The 16,213-nt window shown below is 35.9% G+C and overlaps 1 protein-coding gene across 1 annotated transcript in view; it reads right to left on the bottom strand.

Moving 5' to 3' along the window:
* Positions 1-788: 788 nt before the first annotated feature.
* The window catches only part of DLG5 (discs large MAGUK scaffold protein 5), a 97,900-nt gene continuing 82,475 nt past the window's right edge, over positions 789-16,213 (bottom strand). The window contains exons 22-33 of the mRNA XM_090144984.1: positions 14,639-14,801; positions 13,621-13,754; positions 13,098-13,262; positions 11,981-12,164; positions 10,962-11,110; positions 10,508-10,678; positions 9,784-9,980; positions 8,940-9,083; positions 8,632-8,759; positions 6,838-6,947; positions 4,932-5,041; positions 789-2,762 (exon numbers count right to left, since the gene is read on the bottom strand). Of these exons, the coding sequence (XP_090001110.1) occupies positions 2,659-2,762; positions 4,932-5,041; positions 6,838-6,947; positions 8,632-8,759; positions 8,940-9,083; positions 9,784-9,980; positions 10,508-10,678; positions 10,962-11,110; positions 11,981-12,164; positions 13,098-13,262; positions 13,621-13,754; positions 14,639-14,801 (1,759 nt within the window). The 3' untranslated portion in view covers positions 789-2,658. The remainder of the gene's footprint in view (positions 2,763-4,931; positions 5,042-6,837; positions 6,948-8,631; positions 8,760-8,939; positions 9,084-9,783; positions 9,981-10,507; positions 10,679-10,961; positions 11,111-11,980; positions 12,165-13,097; positions 13,263-13,620; positions 13,755-14,638; positions 14,802-16,213) is intronic.

Raw genomic sequence — 16,213 nt, 5'->3', positions numbered from 1 at the left:
CAGAGCTATATTGTTATTTAAACACCTGGATAAAGTTCTTATTTTGAAAACAACGTTCAAATCTAGGTCCATCATATAGTATTATAAAATCAAATAGTGTGTCAGATAACTCAATGAGATAAAGGAATCTTACTCATGTTTAACCAAGCCTTCAACTCTACTTCCTTGTGATCAGTAGGCATGCATGACATGGCTTTTACTGACTGACCTGTCAAAACCTGCTTATCCTCATTTAATTTGTTCTCGGTTTGAAGGTGGTGCCACGGTGATTTTGCTGGCAACATTTTTTGGAGGGAGTTTTTGTTTTTTTGTTTATTTCCTGAAGAAATGCAATAAGGAGCATATTCTGCCTCACAACCAAAGGCCAGTTGTAGGTATTTAGCTTGCTGACCATCTTCCAGTCTGGTTCCTGCTCAAGCTGATCATTTAGCATTTGAGAATAAGCAAATGATAAAGCAGAAAAATATACAGTAATAACTTTTCCTGAACTTTAAGATAACTCTATTAACAGAACAGGTTGGTGTATCTGAAGCATAAAGACTGACACATGAAATTCTACATACTTTTTAACTATTAACAAATGCTTCACTTTTCAGATCCTACCTGAACTTCAGGTAGGAATTCTCAGGGATACAAGTCTTGAAAGTAACAGTGATATATTTATTCTCCCATTAAATCCTGCATTTGCAGGAAACAAATAGGAAACAAAATATCCTTTGAAATCCTTACATACCATTTGGCCAGAGAAAGTTAAAAATATGCTAACATAAAATCTCCTTTCTTGCCCCCAGCAGTTTTTAAAAGTCTTTGGCATTTAAGTACACAAGGCTGGGCAAAAACACTAAACCAAAATTTGTTTCTTTCAAGATGGACACTTAAACTTATATACAACTTTAGGCAAAAAATGAAAGGTATTCTGAGACTCAACTAAGTCAAGTTATAGAAATTGACCTTTATTTAGTAATCAGTTTCTTTAACTTTTTTTTGATACAAAGTGACATTTTTATTTTAGTACAGAAAAATCATGTCAGAACAGTACCTGTCTGTTTCAGTTGTACCACTGAAGTCTACTCTGACCTCAAACTTTAAAAAACAAAGAAACAAAAATGAAATAACTGAAAAATAACTGCTGTCCCTCACCATGACAAACACATGCATACCATCTTCTATTTCATTTATATATATATATACACAGTATTACAACAATATAGTAGAATAGTAAATAAAATAATACTGTATATATATATTTTGTATGTATTACAGTTCAAAAATACTCTCTCTATATAGCATGTAACTATATATAGTACCTTGAACTATAAAATAGCATCTGCAAAATGGAATTTAAGTTTAGGACCAAATCTTTCTTTGAAGACCTGTGCAAGAAGAATCCCTTTTTCATTTAAACAAGCTGCAAACAAACAAAACTGTAGGTTGTAGTGTAAAACTAGTAACCCCTACATAATGAAATGTTAGGAACAACGACTGAAAAGCAGTTCTACTCAAATTATATTTTAAAAACAATTAAAATACAGTACCCAAAAAACATGGCACAAGAGACAGAAGAGACAGGTACAAAACCTGTGTTAGCAACACAGTCAGAAGTGCAAAAAAAAAAAAAAAAGGAAACTGATACAATGGAGTTTGGTACAATAAGTAAGTATTGCAATCAAAACTAAACAATCACTTACTTTTTACAGTGAAAACATTAACAATTCAATACCTTTCTAAAGGCTTTTAATCAAAGCCCTAAACCTGTGGCTGCTCTTAAATAAAAAAACAATCTATGTGAATGCTACACACTGAAATACAAAGCTTCAGAATTACCCTGCAAAATTGCACCAACGTAAGCTTTCCATATTTACAGTATCTGAAAGTGACAGAACACAGCATGCTAGGCCTAGCTTATGACTCTTGCCCACCTGTATTTAACCAGGCCCAACAACCAAAAATTGTTATTTCTCCACACACAATAGGTTTGGATTGTTCAGTTATATTATGACATTTAAATATCAGATTCATGCATAAGACAAGAAACAATGTCTTTGACAGACAAGCGTTGACATAATACAAACAGTGGTCTGCCCTGCAAAGGAGTGTACTTCCTTCTAACTTACTCCCAAGACGTACCGATAAGATCCTGTATTATCTGGTTGTCAAGTCAATGTGCTTAGAAATGGTAAAAACTGCAGGTAAGAGTCATGTGCATAAACCATTCACTCATATTCAGAATTTCACTCTGTTTTGGAGAGTTACCTCATTTTGTGAAAGGACACAGAGTTACAAAACAAAACAAAAACAACAAAAAAAAACATTCAAGTAAACAGCAACAACCAAATACTTTTGAAAAGGTTTTTGTAAACTTGTTGTTCTACAGGGTTTTGCAGCATTGCTAAATTCATTATTTATGGACAAGTCCACACAGGTTGTAACCCACGTGCCAACCTGTCACATGTACAGCGGAAGAGACAAGCTCGGTGAAGTGATCTACCCTTCCCAAATGCCTTGTTGGTTCTTCTTGTGTTCAGTGTTATCGTTCCCCTTCATGAAACAGAAATCACTTACTTACATCTTTATAAAGACAGAAACAGGCAGAGTCCCTTGAATAGAAAGTTAGTTGGTTATTTACACCTGCAAAGCAGTTTCACAGCAAAAATAAATCTACAGTGGGCCAGCTGGGATCCACAGGACTTTGTTTTGTTCTTGATCAACAGTTGTCATAATCTGAGTGCAAATGCTTGAAAGGGCTCCTCCCTGGACAATGCCTAGAGAAAAAGATTTCCCCCCACCCCCAAAAAAAAAATTAGGTTGAAACAAACAGTTATGACTAAATACAAAGAGCAGTCTTGGGTATTTTTATGGTGTTTATCAACAGATCAGAATTAATTTACTCAATTCAATATTTTCCAGATGCATGAGTATTATAACAGGGAGAAGAATAAACAGAGCAAGGAGTCAAATGTCAGTACACAGTCCCTTCTGCTAGCTGTTGAAATAGCCCAGGGAAGCAGTAGAATTGATGGCTATAATCAACTAAGACAACTGTTTTGTTAGTCTTCCATATACTATTTTCAGAGGCATCAGGTGGCAGTTTAAGTCTAAAAATGGTCAGAACATACTATATAATAACCCTTCTCTGTTCGGCATGTGGTGCTACAAGTTTTGAATTTAATATACATAGAGACTATAGCTGTAGCAACTAGGTACTATTTGCAAATATTAGAAACAAATTATGAGGCAGCTTACAGAAAGCAGAGCAAAATAAAACAGCTGTGGTTGCTACCTCAACTCTTACTAGCAATTATACTCAAAGAACACAAGACCAATAGCAAGCAATTCCCTGAAGACTGATTCAAGAGGTAAACAAAGAACACCCTGCATTCTGCCCTTGCTAAAGAGGCCAGTTGTAAGAAGTAAAATGCCAACACTGACACAGGAGGGGAAAATGTGGAACTCTTAGACTTAATCAGTGAGAAACTTCATGACTTGAGAAATACATCAGTAAAACATCTGGCCTAACACTAATGCTGAAAGCATACAGAAGTCTACAAAGCTAAAGGTGTAATTTCCAATTTTGAGAAAACAGAATTTAATCTTGTGTAAAAAAATTAAGTAACTGCAGTATACGCTGCAGGTACTGATGTCATATAAATTTGGATACAGAATGCAGCAAAGAACAAAGCCTATGAAAGGTGATTAATGGCATTTAGGAACAACTTAGATTACAAATTGTGCTTATAATTTGGTACAGGAAACAAAGCCAGCTCAAATGATTCATTAGCAAAAAAAAAGGCAGCATTTAAAGTAGTCACAGAATTTAGGTTGCAGAGTATCCCATATAGCTTCATGAGGAAGCTACCAGACCTAATATGCTTAACTACAGCCTTATCTTATGCACCAAGTTATGATTTCAACATGCTTACACATCCGTGCAGTTTGAACAGCAATCCTGACTACCATCATCTGGAAAAGCTGATGACAGCTGGAGACTGCTAACAGAGGAAGGCCCCTCCCACAAGCCAAGTGAGAAGGCACATGAAGCACCTTGTTTAAGTGAGTCCACTTTCACTATCAGAGTGAGATGATAATACAATGAATGCCTTAGCAATTAGCAGAAGATAATGCGTGATATCATTCAGATTAATATTTGTCTTAGGATACACAATGGTAGCTCTATACTAAATGTATCCTTCCACCTTCCACTCCCCTGTGCTTGTCAGGTATATCTGAAAATAATTCTTTAAGAATCCCATTGTTTTGAGGGCCTGAGGTTGGGTTCTGTTTGGTTTAGGGACTGTTTTATTTTTTTTTCTTCATTTTAAGTTGTGTTGCCATTCACACTAAAACGAGCAGGATTTCACCCTTACTCTTTTGAATGTATATAGAATCATAAGAAAATATACTCTGAAACAAGCACAGGCAATTTATGAACATAGCAGCATTTCTCTGGTAAAATACTAGCTTCAGTCTAAGATTTGAGTTACAAATCTAAAAGTGTTAAAAACGCCTCTGAAGTTGAATTATTTCAAATTACAATCCACTTTTTGTTCATTACTTTGTTTTTCTTTTAACACAACTACAGAACAAATTATTCCTTATATGTAATAAAGCTAACAACATCATCAAGTTATCTTTGCTGTAGTTCTGGTAGTCTGGGCTTGTAATAAAATATTCTCAGATTCTCCTTCAAATACAGAATTCGTAATCTCCTAAAACTAAAACACGTAAAAGCAAAGGACAGCACTTGTATCTAGAGATTGTCTCTCCCTGTAAAATGAAACACCAGAGTATGAGGTTGCCAAATATGGAAGTAGAATGAAAAAATAACAACCACCAACCAATAACCCCTTGAATCAAGCAACAAATTTCAAATTACAGTGTGAAGTGAATAAATTGCCACAGTGTTTCTAGTGAAACGCTGATTAGATACTAACCTGTAAAGTACTTGCTATACTCTTGTTCTATTTTTTGAGCTGTCTCAAACTGTTCTTTGGAATGTTTTTGTGTAACTTTGTCCCTCAGGAAGATTGGATCTTTTTGCTCTCTGCAAAAAAAGAAAAAAGGAACAAAGAGATAGAAAGAAAAAGATTATTATTATTTTTTTAAATTTGACTTGAAATACATAATTGCCTTTAGTTTGTTGAATGTGAGGAACCAATTAATTTGCAACCACAATGTTGTGAACAGACTGCCATCTACTGTGGTTCAGCAGTATTGACATAGGCGTGTGAATCAATTCTGTTCTATGGATTTTTATTTGCTGTAAAAGAGCAAGAGTCTTCCTTACTCAGAAACTGGGTACAAGCTGAAGGAGAAAGAACACTAGTGCTCCCTACACAGAATTAGAACCATGGTACTACTCATTTAAAGGGTCTAAAATACTTTCCATTAGTACGGTGCTTTGTAAGAGAATATTCTTTTCATTTGCGTCTATTTCTCTGTCACTTATATAAGACACATTGATAAGGTCAGTGTTATATAAACCTGTTGTGAATAAAATAAGAAAAAAGCATGGAGAATTGGCAAAAAAATCTTCATTTAGATCAAAGCCTGGAGTACTTGTCTTTGAATAAGGCTTTGATTTCCCAGTAGGGAATTCTGTTTAAAAGGAGGCAAAGTTTATAATCAACTAGTAAAGTCATATAGACTGTACTGGCCCAAAATAACCATTGTTCCTTATAAAATAAATTTTGCTTCATTTCTTAGTTTTATAAATAAAAATAATTACTACTTAGTTAGCTTCAGTGCTGTGAGGGATTGTGAAATTATGCAATCTGGGGGTGGGGAGAAAAAAATAAATAAATACACAGAAAGCTGATAGAAGTTGTGGTAAACAAAAGAGGTTTTTTTGAAAGATCTTTGCTATCCAGAACAGGAAGAGGCAAGTGCCAGTTCATCTTACTTGAAAAGCTGTTAGAAAGCTTTGCTTCCTGCCACTTTAAAAAAAAATAAAAAAAAATAGCTTCAATGCTCAATACTCCATTTTCAAACAGGCTCAAGATATCATGATATGACAGTTTCATTTATCATTCCATATCATCCCACAATCCTAATAAAATACACTACAAAACTTTACGTCTTGCTCATACTTGAAAATGGTGATACTTATCTTCTTTATTAAACAGTCCTCATATTTACCTAAAGATCAAGAATATTAGTCTTCAACTTTCAAAATGAAGACAGTAGAAGTAAAACAAAACTGCTTCTTAATACTTATGTAGGGAGATTACGTCACTTTTCTCACTTCTGTCAAAAGGTATAAATGCTTCCTAAAATATCAAGGGAAAGACTGGGGTTTTTAACTCCCAGATTCTGTTCCTGGCTATATTTAAGAAATAAATTCCCAATTACTTAAGGAGCACTGCCTGACAACAGCACACTCACTCTATGAAAAAGGGTGACTTTCATTGCTGTTTTTACTGGAGAACGAAGGTGGTAAAGTCAAGGTTAAGGATCAATTGTCCAAATTGTAGGAGAGGAAACTCAGTGCATCCTCACACTTGGCCCCACTGAGAAGGATGAAGCTCTTCATTTAATCCCCAGAATTATCAGGAATCACAGCCATATCTATCTTGTGGCTTACTGCAGTGGTGTGACTGAGGACCTGAATACCTCCTTGAGTACACGGAGTTTGTTATATGTTGTTTGATTTCTTTGAACGATTCACTTAATTGTAATGCAATCAAAATAAATTCAATATCGTGTGCACAGGTGGCTTTTGTAAAGATTAATTTCTGCATTTGATATACATTTAAGATAACTAGAATGAAAGAAATAACAAACTCAGAATTATTTTCAGTTAAAATAAACATCACAGAACTACATCCCTCACAGACTTACTTGATTTGTTTAGCATTTTTGTAGCGAATAAAAATTACAATAGGGTAGATATGAACACTGTGGAGCCGTTCGATGGCATGAGGAGCGATGTCAAGCAGACAATGACAATCCTAAGATTAAATGTAAATGAAAAATATTCATTCAGTTAAAGAGCACAAGCACACCTACAAATCCCCCATTTCTTCCTCTACTTAATTTGCAGCAACCTAACAGTTTCACAACGCGTTTAACATTTAGCAGCTACTGAGCAATTTGTACCCATAAGAAAAATTGCAAGAAGTTCCACTTAAAAAAACATACATCAACAGAAATCAAAATATTTGAAGTATTAATGAAATGAAAACTCAGGGTGAGATAAATATAATGCATTTTTTTTTCCAAATTTAAATACACATTTGCTCTTTCAGAAATCATAAACAAGAGTTGAAGTAATAAGACTGTATGGTTTGACAGAAAACTATAAACAGTGAATAGATTTTTATTATCATCTGTTAATTAACCTGTTGCCAGGATCATTATGTTCACATTATATATACGACTGCATTAAGTTGAACTATTTAAAAAAACAAACCAAGCAACTAAACTGCCATTTTATAGGGAGGCAAAACCTATAGACTCTAAGAAAAAATATTTCTAATTTTATATAATAACACTGCAAAAGAACATGCACATTCCCAGATGGAATTGAGTGCACCCTCAGCAAGTTTGCTGATGACACCAGCTGAGTGGTGCAGTTGACACAGTGGAAAGAAGGATGCCATTCAGAGGGACCTCAACAGACTTGAAAGGTGGGCCTGGGTGAACCTAATGAGATTCAACAAAGCAAAGTACAAGGTTTTGCACTTGGGCTGGAGGAATCCAAGGCATTTATACAGACTGGAAAGAGTGGTCCTTGAGAGCAGACCTGTGGAGAAGGACCTGTAAGTTCTGATGGATGAAAAACTTAACATGAGCCAGCAGGGTGCCCTTGCAGCTTGGAAGGCAAATGGTATCCTGGGCTCCATCAAAAGAGGGGTGGCCAGCAGGGACAGGGAGGTGATTGTTTCCCTCTACTCTGCTCTTGTGAGGCCCCATCTGGAGTACTGTGTCCAGCTCTGGAGCCCGCAGTACAAAAAGGACAGGGAGTTGTTGGAGAGGGTCCAGAGGAGAGCCACAAAGATGATCAGCAGGCTGGAGCACATCCCCTATGAAGACAAGCTGAGGGAGCTGGGCTTGTTCAGCCTGGAGAAGAGAAGGCTACAATGTGACCTAATTGCAGCCTTCCAGTACCTAAAGGGAGCCTATAAACAGGAGCGGAGTCAACTCTTTGAAAGGGTAGATAACAGCAGGGCAAGGGGAAATGGTTTTAAGTTGAGGAAGGGAAGATTTAAGTTGGATGCTGGGGGGAAGCTCTTTACAGAGAGAGTGGTAAGGTGCTGGAACAGGCTGCCCAGAGAAGTTGAGGATGCCCCATCCCTGGAAGAGTTCAAGGCCAGGTTGGATGGGGCCCTGAGCAACTTGGTCAAGTAATAAATGGGGAGGTTGGTGGCCCTTCCTGTGGCAGGGGAGTTGGAGATTCATGATCTTTGAGGTCCCTTCCAACCCAGGTCATGCTGTGATTCTGATTTCTACAAAGATGGGCTAACATGAAACTATATTTAAGTAGTTACAATAATCACTTTATTTTATTTTAATCAGTGGCCTGGGGAACAATTTACTGGACAATGCCAAGACAAAATTCCTACTTTCCCTGCTCCTTAGTATGATTATATAATGCAAATTTTACCGAGAACTTCAGCATTAATAGTGACTCACCTTTTCTGTTATCTCCTTTATTGAAGCAACAGTTGTCACATCAAAATGTCCACTCCTCCGTTTATAATCTATAAATAGGCAATCCTTCACACCTCTCTCAATGGCTTGTTGGGAAGCTTTCATAACCTCTGTTACATGGAATCAGAAGAGAATCATGGCTCATTCCTATTTTTTAGGCACAGAACAAGGCTAACAGAGCAGCCTGTAAATTAAGATTCTTCCTTTTTTCTGCCTTTGAGCTACCATTTAATTCACATACAGATGTTACCATCTAACACAGAAGAAATTACTTATATTCCCATACTTACCAAGAGGACATCTGCAAAATTTTCCTGGGGATTCTTTGACCAACATGTCTTTCACAGCATCAAGTAATGGTCCTAGAATAAGCACAGGTCTAGGAGAGGTACAGTCCACTTTCTGTACACGCTGATATGCCAGACTTGCAGAATCTACATAAACAAAAGACTTAATTATAAAAATAGACATTATTCTCCTAGCATTCTTCAGATAATGTGGTAACTGTAATTGTGAAAACAACTTCACATCTGCTTTTCAGCAAAGAAGGGCCTTGAGAAATACAAAAATGCTCACTATATCAATTACTGCAATTTTTCCAACCTGATAGCTTAAAAAAAGACATTAAAAAAAAATAACCTCACACTTCACTCCTCCCCTCTGTTTTTTAAAAGGACTAATTCCTAGTCTGTGTTAATATTGTGAACAATACACACTAGTCACTTAATTGGTTAGGTTCTTTGAAGGGAGGTTGTAATCAACACAACTTTTGTATAGCAATAAAAAAACTGAAGATTTTTGAGTGTACCCAAGATTTCTGCCTAGATTAAGTGATGCAGACAGAAATTGAGTAGTTGGAAAGAATGATTGAAAGAATGCATTGAAAGCCACCTCTCTCTGCAAATGAAACAGTGTCAATTACTAGGAATAAACTACAAAAAAAACCCTTTTTTAGAAAAAGTTTGAAAATCTGGCTTACTATTTAATACAGATTTTTTTTTTTTGCTCCTATAAGAATCGTACATTTATCATTTATATGAATACCATCAAGAAAGGTAGGTTATTTGTTAAATGCATTGCTGCAGACACTTGAAAACAAAAAGATACCCTCTTAAGTATAACAAAGGTACTTGCCATCCAAGAACGGGATTGAGTCTGTGCTGATTGTATCAAGGGCCAGCAAATCCTTTCCATCTTTGGAACCACTTCGTTTGTGTTTATGCTTTCTCCTGAAGAATGACCTTCGTGCTGCTGCTGACAATGTCTTGGAAGAGCTGTTTTCATCCTTAGTCTCAGACATGCTGTGTCTCCTATAGAATTCCTGATCCATCCTACAGTAGAAGAGTTACAACATGGAGAAGAGACTATTAGAAGAAAATATAAAGGAAAGCAGAGGGAATAAAACAAAATATGTAACTGGGCAATAATTAATGTGATTTTGGTAACAGTTTAAAAATGTTAATTCCTCCATGTCCCTGAACTGTTCTACCAACATTATGCAATTGGGTTTGATGCAGTCTTACATTAACATCACTGCTCACAGAAAAATAAAAATACTGGTACTTTACAAGAACAAGTGCTGCACCATTGGGCTAGAGCATATTTTTGCTGTGGTTACTCTCACTTTTTCCTCTTGAATTATCTATCACAACATTGGGCTATGAGTGTTTTTCATTTATTATTCAGTGGCATTAAAACTGAGTTGGTAGAGAAATGTATTTAAATATGTCTCCCATAAAACAATTTCTGAGAATCAATATCTCCTAGAACTAATAGAAGCAAACAAGTCTTACATCAGATATCATTAGTTAGACAATTTTAAAGACTGAGGTAAGTAACTTCTACGGTTATCACTCACATATATTTACTAGGAATCTGTCCTCTTTCCAGTTTCTGAGCATTCTCATCTAGCTGCCAAGCCATCCAGCAACCAAAGTTTCCTTGTGGTAAAGTATCATCAACATACAAAATGTCATCCTTCTTAAAGCTTAAGTCCTGTTCCACCTCTGCCACACGGTCATAAAGTGCTCTGGAATGAAAAACATAATAAGCTCTTCAACTGATCCCCATCAACTCAAACATAGAACAAGTTTCTTCAAAGAAAATGGAACAGATTAGAGCACAGAAGTTTACAATGAAACATGCAGACTTACTATGTTACAAATTGTGTATTCACTGTCAATAGATTAGCTGGGATAAATTAGTAACCTTGAATTTCTAAAATGTGGCAAAAGAGATGTATCATCTCTTTCGTGATATTCAGTACTTATCCTAACTGTTTTACTTTGTTATTACCAGTCATGCTCAAATACCTGATAAAGAATCCATCTCCAGGAAGCTCTTTTATCCTATTAAATTCTTCAATTCTGTATTGAGTCTTTATTTTGATATTTTCTCCAGGTTTCAACATTTCGAGGTAAGCTTCCTCGGCTGTTTTAGTTCTCATATCAATGGATCCATACTACAAAAACACAAAACCCTTAAGCATGACACAAATCTTAACAGACAACAGCATTAGGTGAGCTTGAAAAACACCTAAAATGAGTCTGTTTTTCATAATGGAACACTCTACATACAAGCCAATCTTGCCACTTAACTATAGCAGTTAGTACCTTAAAATGTCTATCAGGAGTTGTAATAAAAGGCAAAACACAAACTGAACATAGTTGGTATAACCATAAGAGACAGTTTACACTTCTTTAAGTAGTATGGAAGCGTAAGCTGAAAACTACAGAATTCAAATAGGAAATAATTTAATATTTTTTAAGGGAACAAGTTTGCCTGAGGGAAGTCAGAAACACAATTTCAAAGCAAGATCTACATATGGATACTAGAGGCACAATGGGAGAATCTCAACAGTCAGAGAGTATTAATGTTCAGCTGTATCTGAAAAGCTTATTAAAAGAAAAATACGCAGCATCTTAACAGTCCTGTCAAGTAGAGAAATACTCTTGTGTCAAATAAAGATAGCAGAGTCAAAGACATTTCATGATTTCCCCCAAAGTCTATGTTCCATATTCCTGTCTTTGTTGTCCATACAGAATTGTATTCAAGATTTTCCATTTAGATAAGAACAGCTGTTTATAATTCCAAATAGAATACATTAGTCCTTCAAACTCATGCAACCTATACTCTTGGCAGTAGTTCTCCAGGTCTGTATCATCAGATCTTCATATGTTGCAGTCAGAATAAAGGTTATGCATCATTTTCACAGTTTTATAAGCCTGACATAAAAACATCTCCCATTGCAAGACAGCAAGATTCTTTGTACAACTCCATCTATGTACCATCCTAGACATTTTGTCTGCATGCAGTAGCTTTCTTAACTTACCTCAAGTATCATATCACCCAAAACTAGTCCATCAGGTCCTTTAGCTGGGCTGTCATCATCTACATCTGATACAAATATTCCATACAGATTTCCACCACATATCTGGATCCCAAGATCTACTTGGGATTTTTTAACAACAACAATTCTTGGTTCAGGGGTCCTTTTGTTCGTGTCCACAGGACCCCTTTAGATAGGAAGAAATAACACATATAGTTCAATTTAAAAACATGCATGAAGAGTGTACAGTCAACTAGCCACCATGAACAATATATGAGGGCTGCTCTGACAGTAACACCTCCTATTTTATTATGTTGTTCCACAACAACAGAGGCAGATGTTGGTGGTATGGCAGTAGAGTTTGAACCTTCTCACAATATTCTGTTACATTCTGTTGCTGTGCAACAGATGGCAGCAGAGGGGCAGTCTGACAAAATGGTATCTGACATGGAAATGCAAATGAAGCAGAGGTGTGGAGTTGAATTTCTCTGTGCAGAAAAAAAAAAAATTCACCTACTGACATTCTCTGATGCGTGGTGAACATTTATGGAGATGAAACAGTGGATATGAGCACAGTGAGGTGGTGGGTCGTGTGTTTCAGCAATGGTGGCAGTGACATGAAAGACAAGTCAACGTTCCAGACAGCCAGGCAGATTTTTACAAGCTTGGCATGCAGGCTCTTGTTCATCACTGAAGAAAATGCAGAGCTAATGTTGGTGACTGTGTTCAAAAGGAGTGTTTTGTAGCTGACAATTTGCTGTACTGAACAATGTTATTGTGCTCTTTATATTTGTTGTAGCTTCCACAGAAATAAATAGGAGGCATTACTCTCAAAGCACCCTATGCGTATCTACATAATTATTATTTAAAATACGCTACCTACAGATACAGTCATATAAAACAAACTTCTTGTTACTTACAGATCCTTTTAACTAAACCACTCATCTTACAACCAGTCTCGATCTTTCAAAATACAGACTGAAATCATGCAGTTTTACCTTGAGCCCAATTATTTTGTCTGCTAACTTATTTCATCCAGGCCACAACGTGTACAAAACTACTTTTTACATCTATTCTGAAAATATTTATTTTCTTCATTAAGGCAAAAATTGTTCTGTACCTAAAGGAATTTCGGGGACTTGTGGTCGGTGTGGTTTGTTTGGATGGGGGTGTCATTGTTCCTTCATCCTGTTCACTCACAGTATCGATTATGGAATGATTGTCAGGAGTTGCAGCTCCACTGCCTTGAGGGGTGGAATGATTACTCACAGGTTCTAGGCGAGAACTAATAGGAAAAAAGATTGAAACGCTAGTGACTAGCATTTCACCAATGACAAATATTTTTGATGCAAACAAAGTTTTTAATCTGTCAAATAATCTACATTATCCGTAAGTCTAAGAGAAAAATAAAGCTCAATCTTGAGATATGATCATGCATCAAAATGGGATAGATAATTTCATTAAATCATACACTTTGTCTGTCGAATTTTGGGAAACTTTCCAAGCTTCTCAACTATCAAAAAAAAATGGTTTGAAGTACCACAATCTCCTAATCCTAAGAAGTTATTTTTTATTTCGGTTAAATTAATTATACTGAAATAAAAAAGAACATAAGTGTTATTTTGAAGACTAGCCACCCTTACCTTGATCGTGAATGATTGCCAAGCTGATACATGTGTGGGTTATACTGAGCCAAAATAGTAATGGTATCACACTGTTGTCCAATGATTAATCGAGCCTGTTGCTCTGTAGCATTTCTCAAATTTATTCCATTAAACTACAGAAGACACAAACAAGAAGATGTCGAATTTTCAAATGGAAACTAGCAAAATCATTCTTTCAGTCTCCTAGTCAATTCAACATTTGAATGTTGACTTATCTCAAAAGTAGTAAATAGGATGATAGATGTCCTGCAATGATTCTTAAATGTCTGAACTCTTTGGAAGGATTCACTGACTTTATTATTTGGTATTCCAAGCATGAGTTTAAAATCCTTTTACTACTGAAAGACATAAATATTCTGTACTGTGTTACGATTTGCTGTAACTGATCACATGCAAGTTGGTTCAGATTATTGATCAGAAAAAAAAAAAAGACTTAAAAATAAATTTATATCCATAATTAATTCAGGACCATTTTTAGTCATTCACACACTGTGCTTCAACGAACATATATATAAATGCATTTACAAAGCAACTCTGCACATTATAAAATCATCTTCCATATATTTGTTTAGTGCTCCAGGTCAGAATCTTAATGCAGCTGATCTAACTGATTATTTTTTAAACCAGCTATCCCAGGTATGGATATAACCCAAACAATAGTAGCACAAAATAGTAGTACAAGCTAACTGTGTATTTACTCATCTCATCCTGGAGAGCATGACTTTGGGACTATGTTGTTTAAGTACCCAAACTAGCTAGTTTAAAATTGACATATAAATATAAAAGATGCAAAGCAGATCTACCATCAAGACATTTTATACTAATGCCTGACAAACAGCCACTAACAATCACACTTACTGGACTACCACAATACAGAATAACTCTGCCACTTCTCACAATACGCAAGCTTTCATAAGATGTTCTTTCAAGGAAGGTAGTTGTTTCTGCACTTGTATGAACAGATTAAAAGTCATAAGAATAGTAAACAAACAATTACCTCTAGTAACTGATCACCATACTCAAGTCCAGCTTGATGCGCAATGCTCCCACCTGTTACTTTAGAGACAAATATTCCTCCATTTTCTCCACTCACAATGGAAATTCCTAGTGGCTCAGAACCCTTCTGCACTTTAACATGACGTGGCTCTTCCATGTAGGGCCTTTTAGAGGAGAAGGTTAAAACTGATTTGAATAAAATCACACTTAAACCATAATCAAGTCAGATGTATATGACACACTTTATGGCTGTCTAAGTTGCAATAAAAAAATAGGTTTAAACAGTTACTTAAAAAAAATTACTGTCAACTGCTGTAAACGCATTCCTTTAACACCATGCAATGTACAGTGGCAGAATTAAATGTATACCAATTACACAACTGCTATAAAGTGTTATGGTAAATATGAATTACAAATAGTATGGTTGGGAAGTTGGTAGGAAATAAACTTCCAGATCCATACTATATAAAAGTAGTTTAGCCACAGTATATAATATGTAATTTACAAACCATATTCCAGAAAGGTACGTGACTATTATAAATGTTGGGAGTCTTTACTGGCTATGAAAATAAATATCATAAATGATGAGACAAATCAAAGAAAAACAATACACAATATCAGATTTCATATTGGTATGCAAGGAAACATAAATTAGTAATGAAAATTAAGCAGTTGCAAACTCAAGCCATTAAGACAGCAGTTTGCATGGTATCATTACAATTACCATGCAAATTCTCCTCAGGGCAATTATCCAAACGTAAAATAGCACAAAGTGCGCAATACTGCTTGCGAAGGACAACCTTATATCAGGCCAACCTCAAACTCCTTAGTGATGAGAACCTAGGCCTAGGAGCCACAGGGATTCTCAGAAAAGACCTATTACGGAACAGATATCTGAAAGATGGAGAAGATTTGAGAAGAAAAGAACACTTAGAAAAAGACACACAGTAATACAACACCAGTAACTATAACAAGAGAATGGATCTTATGAAAGAAAATCCTGATAGGTTCCCCTTTCCTCCCCCATACTTGGAGATGCATCCACCCATACAAACAGGGCTAGTCCCTCCATGATGTGAACAAACAAACAGGAGCATTCCAGAAAGTGCTAGTTCATGTTATGATGAACTCAGAGTCTACACAGCAAAAGGCATCACTGAGTATTCAGAATGGAACTACTTTGAACAGTGGTGGATTTAGGTCCCACTGGTGATTGGTCTTGGCAGCCCTTCTAGTACACAATTTTAATAGCATTATACTAGTTTTCATAAGCATTAATAGGAGGGTCTTCTTTCCTAACACTTGATTATATAAATTAGACATGCCCTAAGCTGTGCAGACTGTTTCAATTACTTAAATCCTGCTATTCAGATATCAGACGAGTTAAAGGAAGTTAACTGCTACTAACATGTAGCAAACGAAGGGTGCCTTTGGAAAGAGTAGGATTTGGGGCACGTGTGAGGGAAGGGAAGAGGACACAAATTCATAAACTATGCTTAATGTTTCAGTCTTTGAATGCAAGTATCTGATTGTCTTCTGCAGCAAGGACATAACAACTTGTCAGCTTATTTCTGTA

The sequence above is a fragment of the Phasianus colchicus genome, chromosome 8 (genome assembly GCF_987193195.1).
Source record: "Phasianus colchicus chromosome 8, bPhaCol1.hap1.1, whole genome shotgun sequence".
NCBI lineage: Eukaryota > Metazoa > Chordata > Aves > Galliformes > Phasianidae > Phasianus > Phasianus colchicus.
This window is presented reverse-complemented; position numbering and strand designations above follow the sequence as displayed.